The sequence below is a fragment of the Heterodontus francisci genome, chromosome 15 (genome assembly GCF_036365525.1).
Source record: "Heterodontus francisci isolate sHetFra1 chromosome 15, sHetFra1.hap1, whole genome shotgun sequence".
In the NCBI taxonomy this organism is placed as follows: Eukaryota; Metazoa; Chordata; class Chondrichthyes; order Heterodontiformes; family Heterodontidae; genus Heterodontus; species Heterodontus francisci.
This window is the reverse complement of record NC_090385.1, coordinates 21,531,321-21,552,402: the sequence shown is the minus strand read 5'-3', so window position 1 is coordinate 21,552,402 and position 21,082 is coordinate 21,531,321. Positions and strand designations below refer to the sequence as shown.

Sequence of the window (21,082 nt, the reverse complement as noted above, 5' to 3'; positions counted from 1 at the left end):
GTTAGCATGTTAATGCGTACATATAAAATCCCTCTTTCCAGTATTGTAACAAAGACTTTGCAAGGGCGCTTAGTCTAACAGAAAAAATGTAAACATTTTAATAATGCACACTTTACCAAAATTCACTTTGGCTTTACAGAATTTAAGAAAAGTTTGGATAATGGTACCCAGCTCTGTATTAAACATGGATTCCTGAGAGTTGAGTGGGCTGCACACCAGTTGCCAATGGTAGGTAATGGCTTTAGCCTAATGGAAAATGATAACTGAATAGGAAACGTAACACAATGATCAATTACTGTAAACTGAACATTATGTTCAGCTCTGATTTGCGTGAAATGCTATTTGGTTGTTCAGATAATATTTCCAGAACAACCCACTAGCTTAGTAAATGCATCAGGGTGCTGCTATGCTACGTGGGCCAGTTTCAGTCCCTGATCTGTGCAGGGTTAACTGATCCCACACACAGCTGTGCTCGACACATCATAAATGGCCTCTGTCTAGACTGGAGACAGATAAAACCAGTCAAGATTCCTACTCCAGATTGATCAGCAGTGACCTCTACCTGAAGTATGTGGGTACGTGATTAGGATAGGGAGACACCCTTCCATTTTCCAATCCTAATGGCCCAGTTTCGGGCTGGTCACCTGGGAATTTTAATTCATGAAAGTCAGACAGGAAAAGATCAATTTTTCTGAATGCTACTTTTAAAAATAAGCTGGGCATATGCAAGGGTGACCACACTTCACATTAATACACACAAGCATAGATTTATTTCAGATTTAAATATGCCCAAATATGCAAAGGCTTTATTAAGCATAGACCACTCCATCTAATTTTGACCTGGGAAGCAGCTCATCGTGCTAGGTGAGCTGAGTTTTGGCTTAATTGGGATGAACTTAGAATCGGTGTTTTGTTTCAAAATTGCTGCAGATTGTGGATTAACAGATTTAATTGTCAATTAGTGGCCATTTCTTAAAATATTGGGTCTGTTAATAGTATGGGGCACTGAGATCTGAGGCCTGTGGAATGCCCTGGCCACACTATGCACCAGACTCTGGAGGTGCGGAGAAGTTTTGAGGAAGCCCTTCAATTGTGCTTGAAGTTCATGAAGGCTTCAGTTGCCTTAACTGACTGGGTCAATCAGATAATTACCTGCTATTTAATGGAAGGGTAACCTGCTATTTAATGGAAGGGTAAGGGGGAAGATGGCAGAACTCCACTGTGACTGGGTTGTATGAAGCCAGCTATGGGAGCCATTTCTTTATCGAGAGGATTTGCTGAATGGTATCGTCCTGACTAATGCTTCCAACGTGTTCAGGACAGTGGCTATTCAAGCACATATGGGTTTGATCCAGAGTAATGTTCCTGTTAAACTGTTCCTTCAAGGACGCCCAAATCAGGTATAGCACAAGCTAAATGCAGAGTAAAATTATCTAACTGTTCTGCCAAGCACACTCAGATCAGATGCGAGTTACATGCAGAACAAAACTCCCTTTACTCTGTTCCGACAAGTCCATTTCTGTTAACCTCATTAGAATTCAAAATCTCTCCAATTCATCAGAAATTAGAGTGTCCAAAATGATGCACAGTATTCTAATTGTGACCACCAAAGGATAATTTAACTTTTTGACTTATAATGAAAGGCTGTTGACAGAGACAGGAACTGAGACACAGGCTCAAAGTATCTAAATCCTGCACAATCTATCATTACTGTTTTAACCTCACTGAACTCTTTTTGCAGCGTCTGTTCACTGTTGTTGCTTTTAATAGTTGTCGCCAATTTTGTCTGATATTGAGTACCTACAAGACCAGCACCTCCTGCTGACCATCAAATCCACAGATGGATATGAATCCTACGGTAAGTTGTAGCTAACTTAGGTTTCCAAAAGCAGAAACATTTAGTACAGTTAAATATTACAGATGTGTTATGAGAGGACAAAAAAATGGAAGGTTAGCAAAATATAAAGGGGTAAAATTGAGTTATAGCCTGTTTGCAGAAACATAATCAATGACATGCAGACAGTGCAACCAGTAGGCCCAAGGCTCGTCTGAAATTAGGCCTCAGGCATCATTGTAATAACTTGGGTGAGCTGCTGTTGTACCTTCAGAGGCAGCTTGCCTGCCCATTGTGAGGTTTTCAATTTCTGGCCAGCATCAGCCGGAAGGTAAATCCCGGGGGTTGTGGGGGTGCCGGGAGTGTTGGGGTTGGGAAACATAACAAAGAGCCAATCATGGGCTGGCAGTGGCTCTCAGGTAGGAAGAGGTGGAAAATGGCATTGTACTCTTCACTGCCTGATTGGACTCTGATTGCCATATATTCATGAGAGTCTCACCTGTTTGCAGTGGAAATTCTAGCTGACCGGAGTCAGGTTTGTCGAAAAATCAACAGGCATGGAACTTGGTGCTAGGTTATGCACTATACTGATCCCATTACTGTCCTTTTTAAAAGTGAAAACTGGGTGATAAGGGCACCAAATTGTCCTTAATGTCTCTTGCTCTACTGTATTGAAGTAGTGCTCCAAATTTACCTTATATTTTGTATACGGTAGTCCACTCTGTCACCACCTTTTAAGGCTGAAGGGCCGCAGTATCTCCTTATCACTCCATCCTTTGACAATACGCATCAGTCCTGTGACTCAACTCTACTTTATCTCTTGGCCTAAATGTATCCCTTGTGTCTTAGTTCATCAGGGTAATTTTATAAATCTGCACTGCCAGTGGGGAGCTTTTCTTGTCAGGAATCCATTGGGTAGAAATTGGTCTCAGTTACCCCCTTTTGTGGGAGTAAAAAGGTTGAAGTGGTGGCTAATTCCAAGGACCAACATCATGCGTATTGAAATGGCTTGAAAGACATCTGACCTGATATTGAATCGTGGGCATTTTCAGGTACATGTCTTGTCTAAACGGGCATTAGGGCCCTTGTATATGCTAATGAGGAGCCTAAACCCTCTTTTGGTACTCTTCTGGGAGATTTGGCTGCCCGGAGCGGAACAGTCACCAGCCGGGCCTACTCCCCTCAGGTCTTTCTGGCAAGGATGCGGCCTAGCCAGTGGCCGCCACTAAAACAGTAAATAAAAAGTAAGCTCCACAGTACTCCCGCTGGTTGATGGCAATCTGCAATCAGCTCCCCTCCCTTTGTCCTTCAACTGCCCACCCCACCGTGCCCCCGGGGTGGCACCTAAAACGTGAGGCAAGTGGGCAGAAATACGTCCATTGGGAATGGGTGGGCTGACTCTGCTCATCCAAATAATGTTACCAAGGCCCAAGGCCCAATTTCACGCTGGGGTTCGGGTGCACACTCCATGCACAGCATCTATCTCAGGTGCACTGTACCCAAAGCACCCACCTTCTCCTCCTTTAAAATCAGGGCCAAAGTATCTGCTGGAAAGATACCTCTAACCAGCAGCTGTAAAGCAAAAAATAGGTCAAAATTAACTGGAAAATGCTGATAACTGTACAGAAATCTCTCTCAATACCACTGAGGAGCATACATCAATCCAGCAGTTGATATTTTAACTTTAATATACTTTCTCACAAGGCTGACCTTTGCTATATCCCGGCTTCCTATCTTTTTGCAGGAGAGTGCTGTATTGCACTGAAGCCCCTAATTGGAAACACACCACAGAGGTTTGAGACGGGTTTGTCTCATCTGGGAGACGAGTCTGGATCTATTCGAGTGACGATGAGGGTCGTTGTTCCTGCTGAACGCAAACGAACTCGGGAACGGCTTTATGGTGAGTTTTTCAGATGTAGGGGTTCCCAGTGTTTTGTATCACTGAGAAAGTTCACAGATGTTCTGCTATTTTAGTGAAATAATAGCTATTACCATGTGCACGTTCATCATTTTCTTAAGGTCTCAAAATTCAATGCATCATCTGCACAATATTAGTATAAATTGGTGGTTGTTGATCGGCATAGACTCGGTGGGCCGAAGGGCCTGTTTCAGTGCTGTATCTCGAAGGAGAAGAAGAATAAACAATGACTAGGCAGCCGAACTGCTTACGATGCTGTTATAAAATATCCACCAACTGGTCACGAAGATGATGTCCCTGTGTGGAATTTCCTGGCCTTCACTTGGCATCTCCTTATAACCGTGTGGTCACTGAGAATGACAGCTCAGCCTGAGGGGGATTGCAGGCACGTACCCAGTAGCATTGCTAGTCGGTACCCCAACAAAGTCATGCTCAAATGTTTTCTTTCTTCTAAAATAAAGTCATCTTGGATGCTCTTGTTCCCAGTCAGATCTGAACAGATGTAAAATTGGCAAGCTTTGTTTCTGTAGAATTTTAAGGATTGAAAATAAACGTAGAAGATTGTTCCACTAAAGTATCACAGCTCGATGGAAGGCTATTTGTTAGCTTCACAATCTACTGATATTTCATCTTTTTATTTGTAACAGAATGGATCAGTTCAGAAAGAGATGGCAGCCGACCCCCAAAAAATAAAGCCACATCTTCCAAACCAATGCAGGAATACGCTGGGTAAGCAACTTGCTTTTTGGAATAAGTGTTGGAAACTCGTTAAACTGCCAGTGTTACATCTTTTATATGCATGCATATTTTTAATTATCTCCTGACTCTATAGGTGGTTTTTTGCCATCAATTTTCTCTTCATTTTACATTGAAGGCTCTGGCTCAGGCTAGATTATACTTCTATGAGCATTGCCACCCTCTAGTGCCTTGCCCAAGTTATCTTTCTTTATGCATGAGACAGGACAGTAATTATTGACTGGATACTCAACCTTATAAGGCATCACAGTTCATACACAATCAATCATACAGCAGGGAAGGAGGGTATTTAGTCAATTATGCCTGGGCTGGCTTTTTGAATGAACAGCCGTGCTTAGGCCTACATCCCTGGTTTTTGTCCATAGCCGTATAATTACCTCATCCTCAAGTGCCTGTCCAAATCCCTTTTAAAATTGTTTATGGAATCCACTCCCATCACCTTTTTAGGTAAAGTGTTCCAGATCCCTACAACTCTGAGTGAAAAAAATTCTCCTTATCTCCCCTCCAGATCTGTTGCCAATGATTTTAAATCTATGACCTCTGGTTATTGACTCACTCATCAGAGGGAATAATTTTTCTCCATCTACTCTTCAAAACTGTCTCCTCATCTTGAAAACCTTGATTAGGTCACTTCTTAAACCTTCTCTGTTCCGAGGAGAACAGTCCTAACCTTTCCAAGCTCTCCTCATAACTGCAGCCCCTCATTCTTGCAACATCTGGTAAATCTCCTCTTTCCAAGGCCTTTACAGCTTGCCTTAAGTGAGGTGCCTGGAATTGTCCACAATACTTCAGCTGAGGCCGAACCAGTGATTTATAAAGTTCTAGTGTAATTTCTTTGTTTTTAGATTATGCCTCTATTTATAAACCCAGGTAACCTATATCCTTTTTTAACCACTTTATCACCTTGCCCTGCCATCTTTAAGGCTTTGTGTATATGGACACCAAGGTTCCCTGCTCATCTATAATTTTCAAAATCCTGATCTTTGAACTAAGATAAAAAGAAAAACTCCCAAAAGCAGGAGCCTTTAACCAAACTCAGAAATTACTGGAAATGCACAGTATGCCAGTTAGTATTTGAAAAAGAAAGCTGTAACCCTTCACAGGAACATAGGAATTGCTGGACTAATAAAGACATATGCTCCAGCTAATTCATCTTCTACCTGGCAGTCACATGAAAAATGATAATGAAGGTGTTACCAATCATGAACATCAAACATAGTACACAACAACCCAGACATAAAACAAGTAAAATCTCCAGTGGTGGAAATCTTTGGAAACCATAGGTCCAAAGTCATCTGTTCCTCCTAAGCATGCTACACTTATTATATACCATATCTCAAATTCTTAGTATAGTGTCTCTCAGAGTACTATTCTCTGAAGGAAATCTACCTAATTTGCATTGAAATGAATGAACACTATCTGCTTCCGCTGTCTCCCTTGTAAACTGGTGGTACTGATGTCGCTGTTCTGTGATGCAAAACCTCAGTGAGTGTGGACAATATTAACTGCGCTCGATTTTCACTCGAGGCCCTCACAACTGAAGACTACCCCAGTGGCTGTCTAAAATTGTCCCTTATCTTATAAAACTGTGACAGAAACCACACCTGCCAAAATGAGACATGTTAATTTCGTCATATAGAACATTTTTTTTGAACTGTTACTGGGCTTGAAATAACTTGTGTAAAAGACCACAGGACTGAATGGCTGAAAACATGGCTGCACATTTGCATTCTAAAAGACAGTTGCATGAAGAGGACAATGGGAGTCCTCCCTGATTTAATTAGCCAGATAGATCTTTGTCAATAGTGATAATCAAGAGACATTGAAAGTCATTGACTGTGTAAAAGTCAGAATTTCACCCCTCACTGAGAGTGTCTGCTAAGCTTGAAGGAATCCACAAATTTTTCAAGTGAGGCTGCTCTAAACAAGGAGCTAGTCACATGACTGACCTGCTGGCCAACCGTTTTTTTTTAACTGTGCCTGACACAGAAGAGTTTTGGGAATAGACTGCAACTGAACTTCAAGAAGAGAGCACCTCTCTCTCTCTCTCATGCAAAGTTCCAGGGACCTATGGAAGTAACTTAAGCCTCAAGACAGAAGACCAGCGAATCAAGTTTGTAAGGGTGCACTGGACGTCAAGGAGAACTGCAAGACTTAACTTCAATCAAAGACTTTACATCTAGTCCAAAACCAGTAACAGAACTCCAGCTATTACTTCAAACCTTTCCCTGCTTTCTCCTCCTCTGTCTCTATTTGCGTGTGTGTTTATTGTGTACACTTGCTAGTGTGGTCGCGTCACATATCTTTAACAGTTTTAACTGAATTAGAGTTTTAAAGTTATGAAACTTACACCTTTCTTGTTTAAATCTGAGAAAACCTGTCTGGTTGATTTCTTTGCCATTACAATTAGAGAGCAGTGAGCAAGGATTTTCTGAGGGGAAGCTGAAAACACAATGTTTTAAAAATTAAACCCTGTTACAGCCAAACCAGGAAAAGGCTAAGAGGGGAGCCCTAGACCCCTTCCTCATCTGGTCATAAGACAGAGATAACCATAACATTAACCCATTTCCTCCTTCAGATGCTGAATAACCTATTATTGTATTTACAACCATTTTTGTTTTTATATCAGTTGTTAAACTAGCCCATCCGTGATGTTTTGAAGCCCTTTTAACCTGCATGGGCAATAATGTCATAGCTTGTTAAAGGATGTTACTTTGTGTTTCTGAAGGGAAAAAAGATTACAGAGCAGTGATCTTCTTCTTCTTTGGCCTCCTTGTCTCGAGAGACAATGGGTAAGCGCCTGGAGGTGGTCAGTGGTTTGTGAAGCTGCGCCTGGAGTGGCTATAAAGGCCAATTCTAGAGTGACAGACTCTTCCACAGGCGCTGCAGATAAAATTGGTTGTTGGGGCTGTTACACAGTTGGCTGTCTCCTTGCGCTTCTGTCTTTTTTCCTGCCAACAGCTAAGTCTCTTCGACTCGCCACTCTTTAGCCCCGCCTTTATGGCTGTCCGCCAGCTCTGCCGATCACTGGCAACTGACTCTCACGACTTGTAGTCAATGTTACAGGACTTCGTGTCGCATTTGCAGATGTCTTTAAAGCGGAGACGTGGATGGCCGGTGGGTCTGATACCAGTGATGAGCTCGCTGTACAATGAGTCCTTGGGATTCCTGCCATCTTCCATGTGGCTCACATGGCCAAGCCATCTCCGGCGCCGCTGGCTTAGTAGGGTGTATATGCTGGGGTTATTGGCCGCCTCGAGGACTTCTGTGTTGGAGATACGGTCCTGCCACCTGATGCCAAGGATTGTCCGGAGGCAGCGAAGATGGAATGAATTGAGACGGCGCTCGTGGCTGACATATGTTGTCCAGGCCTCGCTGCCATAGAGCAAGGTACTGAGGACACAGGCTTGATACATTCGGACTTTTGTGTTCCGTGTCCATGCACCATTTTCCCACACCCTCTTGGCCAGTCTGGACATAGCAGCGGATGTCTTTTCCATGCGCATGTGGATTTCTGCATGTAGAAACAGGTTACTGGTGATAGTTGAGCCTAGGTAAGTGAACTCTTGAACCACTTCCAGAGCGTGGTCACCGATATTGATGGATGGAGTATTTCTGATGTCCTGTCCCATGACGTTCGTTTTCTTGAGGCTGACGATTAGGCCAAATTCGTTGCAGGCAGCCGCAATCCTGTTAATGAGTCTCCGCAGACGCTCTTCTGTGTGGGATGTTAATGCAGCATCGTCAGCAAAGAGGAGTTCCCTGATGAGGACCTTCCGTACTTTGGTCTTCGCTCTAAGATGGGCAAGGTTGAACAACCTGCCACCTGATCTTGTGTGGAGGAAAATTCCTTCTTTGAGGTCAAAGGCTTTGGTGAGATCTATGAAAGCAATGTAGAGGGGCATCTGTTGTTTGCGGCATTTCTCCTGTAGCTGGCAAAGGGAGAACAGCATGTCAATGGTGGATCTCTCTGCTTGAAAGCCACACTGTGCCTCAGTGATATAACCTGTATTTGTAAACAAATGATAACAGGTATGCTAAAGACATTTGCCTTTTAAGAAGAAGATAAACTGTGCAGAAACTTGTGAAACGATGAGAAGATTTTTTGTAATATGCTAACGCCTGTCTGGTGTGTCTCACACAAGTTCCTGACCTCAGCCATTAGAAAGACGCACTGGATGGAGAAAGGAAGAAAGGGCAATTTACAGTGACTTGCTGCAGGTCACTCTTGCACATCTCCATGTTCTGTACAAGACCGGACTTGGCAGAGGTCTGGTTTGGGTGAGGGCAATGTTATTTGCGAGAAAACACTTCTTTAAAAAAAAATTGATTTTCCCATTTTTTATTTCCTCGCCACTTCTGAAGCTGGTGACTCATTCTGGGCATAGTTTCACCGCTGCCGGCAACCCTTTTGTGCCATATGGATACCACATGACAGACCAACTATTCTTTATGTGGCATCCAGATGGTGAGCATCTGCAGGCTATTTGATGATCAGCCAAGCCCAATTCTATCCTTGCCCAATTTTCCCACATGCACACTTTCCAGCAGGGATTAGGGGCAGGCACCCCAGTTGTTATTTCTCTCTCACTTTCCCACCGCGGAAACATCCAGGCTATTTGTAGAAGGCTTACTGCCACTCAGCTGATATCAAACAGCTCAGTAGAAGCAAGGAATTAAAGGGATCTTTTTGCACTGAACCAGATGGGAGCCTATGGGAGAATCCTGAGGGAATTATGAGGGAATGAAAAGATTTTTGGCAAGAAATTAAATGGTTTGAATTGGTAAACAATTACTCCAGAAAGCATTTTTGTTTTTATCTGTAAAAAATACCGTGGTACAAAACTAGCAGCAAACAGTGGTAGCATTTGAGACTTGAGCCCATGTGAGGGATGGCATGGGGTTTGGTAAAAGTTAGTTTGTGTCTGAAACTGAATAAATGTTTTCATGGCCTTTAAACATTGATCTGTAACTTCACAGAGGCAGTGGAAAGAAATTTTGCCAGAGCTCAACTTTCTCTGAAGTCGTCAGTGAGATGTTTTCCAATTGGCCTGACGATGGCACTCATCTTGGGAATGCTCCCGCAGGAATTAAAGGGAAGGGAAGTGAAGAGGCCATTCAGCCGAGGTATGTGAATCCTCATCACATTGGAGATTGCGTTGAAAGGTGACTGTCCCCTTCTCACCTCTTTTCTTCTGGTACGCTGTTGCTTAAAAGACTGCAGTGCTGGTGGAATGCACTTTGTCTTGTTATTTCAGGCAGCTGGGACCAATTCAACACAAAATAAGGGAATCTTTATGTTGTCTGTCAGAATTCCTTATGGAATGAATTTGGGCATTCTTGACTCCGTTCCAAGTGGGCATGATTTCATAGGACAAAACTGGCAAATAATTGGCAACAAATTGACCATGATATTTCCATTTCCCTTACTAGCTAGGGGGAACTGGAACTATTATCCAATTTCTGAGATCAGGGCTAAGGTACGCCGTTGGAGCACTTTGTCTAACCTGAGAGTGCTTGCTGGGTGTCTGAAGTGAAAAGTGTTCTATTATCCAGTATTGACATTCCCTCACCTCAGTTAAGACAAGAATGTCATTTAAAAACAAAAGGTTAAAAGGTGGAACAACGATCTGAAATAATCATAATGACTGCTTGGTGTTGGCTTTCATGTTCTTCCATTAGCTCTGTGCTCATCATAGGAGTGAGGAGAGAGAATACAAAGGAGGAGAAAATTGGGGACAAAGACTTTTGAAAAATGTATTGCAACAATTCTAGAGAAGATTCTTTCAGTTTTTAGCTTATTATGTATAATAAAATTACTAAATCTATAGCCACGAGAAATCAATACATCATCCCCTGTAATACTGATACGGAGCTGCAGAAACAGTATTGAGTACTGGCTGAAGGATCTTTATATGGAACACCTGTGACCTAAGGAAACAGATCTCTGAAAGCATTTACAATTTCATTAAAAGAAAACCACAGGAGGCCTTCCTGTATTTGTTTACTGTGTTGCTATGCATTGTGATTGGAGGAATTTATCCAATCTGGCTCCAATGTGGACACCCTACCAATTTCAGATTAATTACTTTTTTAATTAAAAAAATAGTTTGCAAATGACATTTTTCATCCATTTGATTTTCTTTCCACCTCCCTCAAGGAACTGAATTGTGTTGGGGTATAGTGCCATTCGATGATCCTCTTAAATTTTCTTTGTTGTTTAGTGCAATGCTTAGTACCCTCAATTTTTTCTGCACAGCCATAGTAACCAGAAGGGACAGCTTGTGAGCGGCCTGTGTGATACCTTCACGATTGCTTCATGGCTGGGCACGCACGCAGCTCAGAGGGGCATTGGCGCCATTCAGTGCCCCATTCTGCCATCCATTCCTCATGCAGTACCCTATCCCAGTCAGCAGCCTATTTGGCCATGTAGCGTACTCTTGACATTCACACGTGCTATCTACCAAAAGTAATTGGAAAACAATCAAAGGTGGGAATCCTAGCAGATTTTATTTCCCACTCCTAGCCCAGGGTGAACAGTACAATTGCAATGGCCCGACAGCTATCCTGGCCATGACTAGTTTACTCAGCAGAGATCAAGTGTAGATTGTGGAAAGTTCCTGTTATGCGTATCTCATTGCCACACTGAACAGAACAATTTGACAACTGTGCCAGCAGGAGAAAAGTTTTTTTTAAAATCCATATACTGTTATCTTATCTTATACAAAAAGTTTGCACCCTGTATGGAATTGGTTTCACACAGAATAAATGCGTGGTTCCCAATACTTGCAAGTAAATGCAGCATTATATGCATGAACCATTATATAGTTTGCTACAACCCAGGTGGGAGGAGTGCACTGTCTTTTCTAGTCCCACTTCTCTGCAGGTCACAACATATCTTTTAAAAATGTTTACCCAGTTGGTCAATTATATATTCTACTCTTTATCCCAGAATAAAATATACCAACCAGGTTTCGTTAATAAACAACAAAATTATCAGTTTATTATCAAACCTGACTTATCCAGTAATGAAGCAAAGCATTAACACCGATTTGAAATATGAAAGTTCCCTTTTTAAACTCTCCGCACACACAGTGACACACACTGAAAAAAATACAGAAATTCTCTGTTACGAAAAAAGACAAAAAAGAATACTTTGGCCAAATACTTGCTAATTCTTGAAGGAAAAAAAGAGTAGATATAGAAGGAAGTCAGTTGTCCCTTTTGGTCTGGTGTCAGGGTACACGGAAAGGGGTCACTGAGATCTTTTCTAAAGCAGTTCTTTTGAGGCAGAATTGAGAATTAATCTGGCTGGTTTTTCCAGCTTCTCAGGAGAGATGCTGCAGCACCAGGGATTTTAGTTCTCCCACACTGGATCTTTGCAGGGTTTCTTCAAAGAGGTAGAGAAAGACGTGAGCTGGATGGTTTCTTTTTCCCTGGCAGGCAAAACACCAATTGCCTTCAACACAGTTCACACCCCAACGGAACTGAAAAAAATATCCAAACCGAAACAAAAAGTCAGCCTCCTGACCTCCATAAACCTTGACATGTGGCTTCTCGGTAAACATCTTCCCCAGGTCATCAAGCTTTCTGTTGTTTATTGAACTTAAAGAACATGGTTTCCAGCACAGGTTGTTTTTCAAACAACATCTCAAATGTCCTTTCAGTGAATTTGGTAAAAATAAAATCCATGGAATCTTTTCAGTTTTAACACAAGTCCTCAAAAAATAAAATAGTAAAAAATGGAAGCAATTTCGCAGCAAGTTTTATACATTTGGGTGGCGGTGTTGGGTCCACCCCTGTTCAGGGGGTATTAGTATAATTCAAGAAGGAGATGAGATGTGTTAATAGGTTACAGCAGCGGCAAATCTTTGTTGGTATGCGCATTGTAAGTACTGTGTCCTCAGCCAGTAGCCCTGGGGCTGGTCTGTTTATAGGGTATTAGAAGGGCAGTGGTTGTTCAAATTCTAGACATCTTGGCAGTATTTTTGGATTGGTATGCAACAAAGCTTTCCATTTGTACAATTGAAAATGGGCCTGGTTATGAGAATTCCTTTTTGGACAGCATTAGCAGGCATAAATCCTCTTTCACTTACTGAAAACTATCTTGAACTGAGGATAAATGATAAACTTGTACTTTTTGAAGACAGCAAACTTCACTTGAATCATAACTTTATTATTTTGTTTTCAGGATGAAACAAAGTAACACTGCAGAAGATGATTCCCACTTGAACAGTTACAACAACCCAGCCTATTTTGTACTTGAAGGACTCCCTTACTCCCAGTCTGGAACAGGCTGTCAGGAAAATGCAGGGATTCCAGTGTCAAAAACTATTCCTAGGAATAAGCCACAACCTCTTCCTCCAACAAGCCTGGAGAAATCCAGGGATCCCTCTTTCCGACACTTAAACAATGAAGGCTGTTCCTTAGAGCATGATCAACCCCAACACACATTCCAACACAAAGTGATGGAAGTTGAAATGCAGAACAACCCACTTTATGCTAGTTCTGCAGATGTATGGGGTAAACCTCACCAGGCTGCACCAGCCAAAGTCAACCAAGAGTGGCACAAGATTGCAACATCCAACAGAGACTCCCAAGAATTCAAAGCCCCTACCACAGCGCCAAGAAGCTTCTCCAGGCCTCAGGTGGCAGGGAGAGGTGGGCCTCAGGCTTCACTGATCAATGAGGTCAGAGACAAAATCTCTGAAAGGAAGCCAGATGACCAATCCCTGCCCAACCTCCACATGGCAAAATCTTTGAGTGGAAAGGACCGCCTGCCCAACAGATGCGATCTCCCGTTACCTGTACGAGAACGGCCAACCGTGAGTCCCCGGTTGCCAGGTAGAAACAAAGCGCCAGAGGTTCAGCCTCGATCTACACGGTTGGATGTGCCTCCACCACTGCCTGTCAAGAGCAGAACACTCGAAGCCGGGGTATGGCATGAAGTAAAAAATAAACCAGATCATTCTGATGTAAACCATGGAATAAATCAAATCTGTGTTTCACCCACAGTTGTGTCATTTAAGAATTTATATCTATAATGCCAATATAAACCAGGTCCCCAAACATCTTTGTGGATAAACGTGTTGCTCAATATGTTACTGAGTCACGTAGACCAAATGATCTGAGGGTCAACCCCCAATTTGTGATGAGTTGGATGATCGCAACAAAGATAGCAGTGAGGACATAACAACTGAACCCAATGATCCTGGGCTAGGGAGGGGAACGTTAGCCAAATTTTTCTTTCCTGATCACTATACATGGTTCCTGCTATAGAGTCTGTATGCACATACACTGGGGACCCAAGTGTCTGGCAGATTATTTTAAATGTTAATCCGCCTTTGCATAATGACGCACTTTTATAATACGTGTTTTTAATATACTTTTTTTTACTTAAATTTATGGGGTTTACCTTAACTATTCTGTTTAACACAAACATCAGCCATGGCTCAGTTGTAGCAGTCTCACTTGAGTCTGAAGGTTGTGGGTTCAAGTCCCAGTCCAGAATCTTGAGTACAAAACCTAGGCTAACATTCCAGTGCAGTACTAAGTCTGGATGTACTCCTAGGTGGGTGCAAAAGATCCCCTGGGACTATCTTGAAGTGCAGGAGAGTTCTCCCCAGTGTTCTGGCAAAATATTTATCCCTTAGCCAACTCACTAGAACAGATTATCTGGCTAGCATCAATTACTGTTTGTGGGACATCGGGTTCGATTTTGCTCCTAGCCCGACATTGGGTTCTGTGGGGGTGGTGAGGGTCGGGCGGCACGGCTGGAAAATTGGAGCGGTAGTGGCTGCCAGGGAACCTGATACTGGGATTGGCAGGCCTGAACTTCCCAGTGGCGGGGAAGCTATGTGTCGGCGACCGGACATAACTTAGCATATTTAAATAACATATTTGCATGAATTAAAATATAAACCGCAGCGATCTGAACTTCAGTTCCCGAGCCTCAGTGCAACGAATGGCACTCCCGCACCTTCACTTTCCCGTTCAGGGAAAGCTGGCTCCACTGAGGTGCTGAAGGGGTGAACTCTTCACTCTGATGGGTCAGAGGGGAGGGGTGAACTCTTCACTCTGATGGGTCAGAGGGGAGGGGTGAGCTCTTCACTCTGATGGGTCAGAGGGGAGGGGTGAACTCTTCACTCTGATGGGTCAGAAGGGAGGGGTGAACTCTTCACTCTGATGGGTCGGAGGGGAGGGGTGAACTCTTCACTCTGATGGGTCGGAGGGGAGGGGTGAACTCTTCACTCTGATGGGTCGGAGGGGAGGGGTGAACTCTGCACTCTGATGTGTCGGGGGGGTGGAGGGGGGGAACTCTGCACTCTGATGGGTCAGTGGGGGTGGAGGGGGGGAACTCTGCACTCTGATGGGTCAGTGGGGGGGAAGGGGGAGCTCTGCACTCTGATGGGTCGGAGGTGGGGAAGGGGGAGCTCTGCACCCTGATGGGTGGGGGAGGGAGTGAACTCTGCACTCTGGGTGGGGGAGGGAGTGAACTCTTCACTCTGATGGGTCGGTGGGGAGGGGTGAACTCTGCACTCTGATGGGTCGGAGGGGAGGAGTGAACTCTGCACTCTGATGGGTCGGAGGGGAGGAGTGAACTCTGCACTCTGATGGGTGGGGGAGGGAGTGAACTCCGCACTCTGATGGGTGGGGGAGGGGGTGAACTCTTCACTCTGATGGGTGGGGGAGGGAGTGAACTCTGCACTCTGGGTGGGGGAGGGAGTGAACTCTTCACTCTGATGGGTTGGTGGGGAGGGGTGAACTCTGCACTCTGATGGGTCGGAGGGGAGGGGTGAACTGTGCACTCTGATGGGTCGGAGGGGAGGAGTGAACTCTGCACTCTGATGGGTGGGGGAGGGAGTGAACTCCGCACTCTGATGGGTTGGAGGTGGGGAAGGGGGAGCTCTGCACCCTGATGGGTGGGGAAGGGAGTGAACTCTGCACTCTGATGGGTGGGGGGTGGGGGGGTGAACTCTTCGCTACAGTGTACTGTTTGCAGGGCTAGCAGCCTTTTAAAAATGGCACCAGCACCTGCTCACTCAACAGGTGACACTGTGAACCCCGTGAATGGGAGGGGGCGGTCGGCGTGTATATGTATAATGGCCGCCCACCACATAATCGCATCGGTGTGGGTCCCGTGGGGGATGGCTGCCATGTGCCCCCCTCGCCACCTCTCCCGTTTGCTGGAATACAAAATCCAGCATTGTGCAAATTGGCTGCTGCATTTCCTACTTACAAGAGGTGCTTCAATTCAATGGCTCTTAAGTGACCGTAAGAGGCTTTGGAACATCTTGAGGTCATGAAAAGTGCTATGTAAATGCATTTTTTTGTTTAATACTTTATATACATCAGTGAAGTTCCTTACTGAGCTGTCTTCTGCAGTTAGTAAGCTTCCCTCATCTTTCATTATAGCTCATCACCCTTTCATTTGAGATCACTGTTGTTACTTTCCTCCTCTTCAATGCTTGTGTGAGCACTTTGAAGTGCGGTAACCAAAATTATATACAGTACTCAAAGTATGGTCTGCTAATGCATTACAAAGCCTTGGCATAACTGCTGCAAACATACTCCAAAAGCAGTTCCAGGCATTCATAAATGAAAAAAAAAAATAGAAGAAAATGATAATCTTGCTCCATCTCCAAAAGATAAAATAGTGTTCTCTCTCTCTCTCTTTAGACCTTTGACAATCGTAGCAGCTTTGGTATTCTGACTGAGTTTCTGAAGCACTTGGGCTTGGAAAAGTATGAAGCAGGTCTGATTGAGAATGGATGGGATAACTTGGAATACTGGAGGTAACTATAGCAAAAACAATACCTGTCTGTGTAACAGTATTTACAGGAGTGAAACCAACTAGTTATTATGTTCGTGAGTGTTGTAAAAAAGAAGAGAGGGGTGGGGCGGGGATGGTGGTGGGGTGGGAATAAGCTTGAGCCTTATTCGTGGTGCATTCCCCTATTATTATAAAACCTGAGTTCCAAGCCAGTACAGATTGGTGGGATTAAAGTCTCCTGGATCTGCTGCATGAACCAATTGAGTGCAGCTCAGTTCCACTGGGTATCCGTAACATGAAACTACATATAATGCAGCACAAGTTGGCACTCAAGTAGAGAATTTGTTTACATACTGTCCTTTCACCTCTGGGTTCAAATCCAGCCCAAATTAAGGGGCTCTTCCAGCGGAGGTGCAGGCACTTGTTCGGCCTGCTACCCCACCCCCCAGTACCCCCATCCCCATGACTGCAGCAGTTTATGGGCATTCCCAGGCTATCCCAGAAAGTCTTCCCAATGCATCCCTCTTATTTCCAACCGATTCCACACTTGCTGAGAGTGGACATGGCTCCCAATATGGGCCGAAATTAGGCCCAAATATGTAGATGCTCAGAAGAATCAAATACTGTTCTATTACTGGCCATCAGGTTCCTGCAGGGTATTTTCAGCCCAATCAGGGCCTGGGGTCTCTCTTTCCCCTCCAACCAAACCCCTGAACCACCCTCCTCCACCCCACCGGGGCCACACAACCCATCAGAACAGCAGGGTTCTGCTCCAAGTGTTGAACAGTGCAGTGAGGTCGGTGGCATCTGCTGATTATTCAAACGCATGACAGCGATATCTGCAAAAAGCTGTGTCAAAAGTCATGGATTTTGCAGGGGTTGATTTACTTACCTGAGGAATGCGATTGCTGTAATGGTCTTAACTGTACAGTTACTGTTAGAGCCTGATGCCTTTTTTTCCCTCTGGTTCAGTGGTATCAATGAAGAGGATTTGCTAGAAGCCGGTGTCACTGATGCTACTCACAGGAAGATGATTCTGGAAATAAGCTCTCAAAATAAGCCTTGACAAGCAACCTGTCCAAAAGGAAAAGGTCCACAGGCTACACAATAAAGACCTTACTTTTAATCTCATTTCAGATACCATTCTTAACTGTTTGAAATGCCAAATCAGAGCATATCCTGGTAGTCGTTTAACATACTTGGAAGAAACTGTGGGACTCAAATTCAATGAAATTCAATGCAATTGCGGCACAGTGGTGCAGTGGTTAGCACCACAGCCTCACCGCTCCAGTGACCTGGGTTTGATTCTAGGTACTGCCTGTGCGGAGTTTGCATGTTCTCCGCGTGGGTTTCCGCTGGGTGCTCTGGTTTCCTTCCACAGCCAAAGACTTGCAGGTTGATAGGTAAATTGGCCATTGTAAATTACACCTAGTGTAGGTAGGGGAATTGTGGAAATATGGGATTAATATAGGATTAGTGTAAATGGGTGGTTGATAGGCAGCACAGACTTGAAGGGCCTGTTTCAGTGCTGTATGATTCTATGAAACTTCCAGCATGAGACCAGTCAAACCAGCAGCAAAATGGCAGGGACCCCATCATGCCAGGTCTCTACTGTGTCCAGAACTTTGCTCTTTGTCATGTAATGGGCAATACCTCTGTCTGCCATTAACAAAACAAATGATAGCTAGGGCCAGGATTGGGACTAGGGTTAGGGAGTCCCCACTTGTGAGCCTGAAAGGGAACCCAATTTGGTTATGGTGGCTGACTTTAAGGCCTGGAAATTTGATAGTTCTGCACCCATCCTTTGAGCACGAAACAGCCACCTCAGCCTCCAATATGACCAGCAAGAAACCCACACTCATTATGAGCCAGAAGTGCATCACCTGCCATAATGGTGTTAGCAGACAAATTGGGCATCCAGGACTCATGCCTGAAACAAGCCCACTGCATATGAAAATGAAAAGTCTACTGCCCATTTCAGGCCCCCTGTGCAAAATTGGGTTCCCCTGAACACAGCCCGCACTGGGCCAGCTGCATTCAGGAAAACTTGGTTTGCCCATGGCCTAACCAGCAGCACAGAAGCTACAACACAGGACTACTTGTGTGCCTAACAGTGGAAGCAGCATGTAATAGTTAGAGCTAATTGATCCCACAACCAATGGATCAGATCTAAGCTCTGCAGTCCTGCCACATCCAGTCATGAATGGCGGAGGAAAATTAAGCAACTAACCGAGGAGGAGGCTCCAAAAATGCCCCCATACTCAACGATAGGGGAGCCCAGCACATCAGTGCAAAAGACAAGGCTGAAGCATTTGCATCCATCTTCAGCCAGAAGTGTCGAGTGGATGATCCATCTTGGCCTCCTCCTGAGGTCTTCAGCACCACAGATGTCAGTCTTCAGCCAATCTGATTCACTCCACGCGATATCAAGAAATGGCTGTAGGCACTGGATACTGCAAAGGCTATGGCCCTGACATCATTCCAGCATTCGTACGGAAGACTTGTGCTCCAGAACTAGCTACGCTCCTAGCCAAGCTGTTCCAGTACAGCTACAATGCTGGCATCTATCCGGCAATGTGAAAAATTGTGCAGATATGTCCTGTATACCTGCAGTACTGTGTACAGTTTTTATCTTCTTACATAAGGAAGGAGGGGCAACAAAGGTTCACTAGATTGATTCCTGGGTTGAGAGGGTTGTCCTGTGAGGAGAGATTGAATGGAATGGGCCTGTACTCTCTGGAGGTTAGAAGAATGAGAGGTGCTCTCATGGAAAGTATAAGATTCTGAAAGGGCTTGAAAGGATAAATTGGCAGTGGCTATTTCCCCTAGCTGGAGAGTCTAGAACTAGGGGGCATAGTCTCAGGATAAGATGTTGGTCATTTCGGACTGAGATGAGAAGAAATTTCTTCAGTCAGACAATTGTGAATCATTGGAATTCTCTACCCTAGAGGGCTGTGGTTGCTCAGTCCTTCAATATATTAAAGACTGAGATTGATAGACTTCTGTATGCTAAAGGAAAGTGGAGCTGACATAGAAAATCAGCCAGTGTCTTATTGAATGGTGAAGTAGGCTCAAGAGGCTGTGTGGCCTACTCCTGCTACTATTTCCTGTGTTAAGCCTGTTGTTATGTGCCGGAATATGCTAATATAATTTTCAAGAAATCTTGGTACAATTGTCAACATGAAGATCGTCGGAAATTTTGGTGGAAATCTTGGCCTAATCTGGCCCTATTTGTTCTATGCACAATTTAATGTGCCCCTTGTTTTCAATTTTAAGATTTGATTTTTTTCCTGACCTCCCATGAGGCTTCCCAGCATTTTGTTGACTAATACAGCAGGCAATCAGACTGCTCCTAGGTTCCTGCCAGGGCTTCTCTTTAGACTGCCTACTGATCTGCAATCCCTGTACATGGATGTGGCTGGTTTGAGCTCGGCTGATTCCTTAGAAAACATGGTCAACATCATGGGCACGTTGTGGGCGTGGTAAATTCCACCTTCCCTGCCTGGGCAGCAATCGAGGGGAGTGGATTGCATACCCTTTAGAGATCCTGCCTGATTTTCATGCCATTGAAATCAATGGAGTAAAAATCAGGCGGATTGTAAAACAGATATTGGTAATATTACTGCCCAGGCAAAGCTGAAATCAGGGCTTTAGTCTCTGTCAATACCTTACTTCATTTTAGCAATACAACATTGGATGTTGAATTTAGGAAAAGAAAGGTTTGTGAAACATTTGCACAACTACACCAGCATTTGTTTAAACAGGCATCAAGATCAGCACAGGCTTGGAGGGCCGAATGGCCTATTCCTGTGCTGTACTGTTCTTTGTTCTTTGAAAGTTGTGCACTCAAAAGAAGAATCCCATGGATACATTGTTGCTGTAAACCTACATTATATCTTGCGAAGGTAATGAAACCATAAATTGAGATTTCGCACAATTTCCGAGGGAGGTGAAATCGAAACACAGTCATGCTACTTACATTGTCCTGTAAGAGATCAATGAACTACATTGAAACAAAGGCTTTGAGCCATATTGAACAATGGACACTTACCACGAGCCTTAAAGGTGGCAACTGCATGATATAAATTTTGACAATTTTCTTTGCAGAGCATTCCTGTTTTCACTGCAAGACATTACATGCATATGGTACCATGATGTTTTCCAGTGTCATTTACTTCAACAGACGAATAAGAAAAAGTCTGCCTAATTTTTTCTTATAAAGATGATACCCTTTAAAAAAGAAGCCTATTATTATGGATTGTTGCACACTGTATAGGTTTGTTTGAATGTTTGATTTTAATATATATATTATATATATATTGAAAGCTTACTGGAGAATTGTTATTAATAGCAGCACACTGTTAAATTTAGCGTTGTAATTTCTTTAGGCTTTTTAAAAAATTAATATGTCGCTTGCAGTTTCTGAAGTACATATAAATATATTCAGAATAAAAAATATTTTTTGAGAAAATATATCTTCACATACTCTTTTTGAATATTCTACAAGATCAAATTAGAAAGGAGTTGGGACTGAACTATTTCCTTCAACAAGAAGTTGACAAATATCTACTTAAGGGCACAACTGGAATTTGCCAGACTATATATCGACTGAAATCAAAACAGATTATGATTATTACTTTGCTGTTTGTGGGATTTTGCTGTGTGCAAATTGGCTGCCAGTTTCATTACATTACAACAGTGACAACCTCAAGAGTACTTAGTTGGCTGCAAAGTACTTTGTGAGCATCCCCAGATTGTGAAAGGCTCTGCATAAATGCTCAGTCCAAAGCAGTAAAGAGAA

At 43.7% G+C, this 21,082-nt stretch overlaps 1 protein-coding gene across 1 annotated transcript in view; it reads left to right on the top strand.

Moving 5' to 3' along the window:
* LOC137377530 (phosphatidylinositol 3,4,5-trisphosphate 5-phosphatase 2-like) overlaps window positions 1-20,754 on the top strand; it is a 178,513-nt gene extending 157,759 nt beyond the window's left edge. Inside the window, exons 22-29 of the mRNA XM_068047218.1 lie at window positions 140-228; window positions 1,771-1,858; window positions 3,579-3,734; window positions 4,400-4,481; window positions 9,489-9,635; window positions 12,700-13,444; window positions 16,188-16,303; window positions 17,254-20,754. Coding sequence (XP_067903319.1) covers window positions 140-228; window positions 1,771-1,858; window positions 3,579-3,734; window positions 4,400-4,481; window positions 9,489-9,635; window positions 12,700-13,444; window positions 16,188-16,303; window positions 17,254-17,347 — 1,517 coding nt within the window. The 3' untranslated portion in view covers window positions 17,348-20,754. The remainder of the gene's footprint in view (window positions 1-139; window positions 229-1,770; window positions 1,859-3,578; window positions 3,735-4,399; window positions 4,482-9,488; window positions 9,636-12,699; window positions 13,445-16,187; window positions 16,304-17,253) is intronic.
* Window positions 20,755-21,082: the final 328 nt, after the last annotated feature.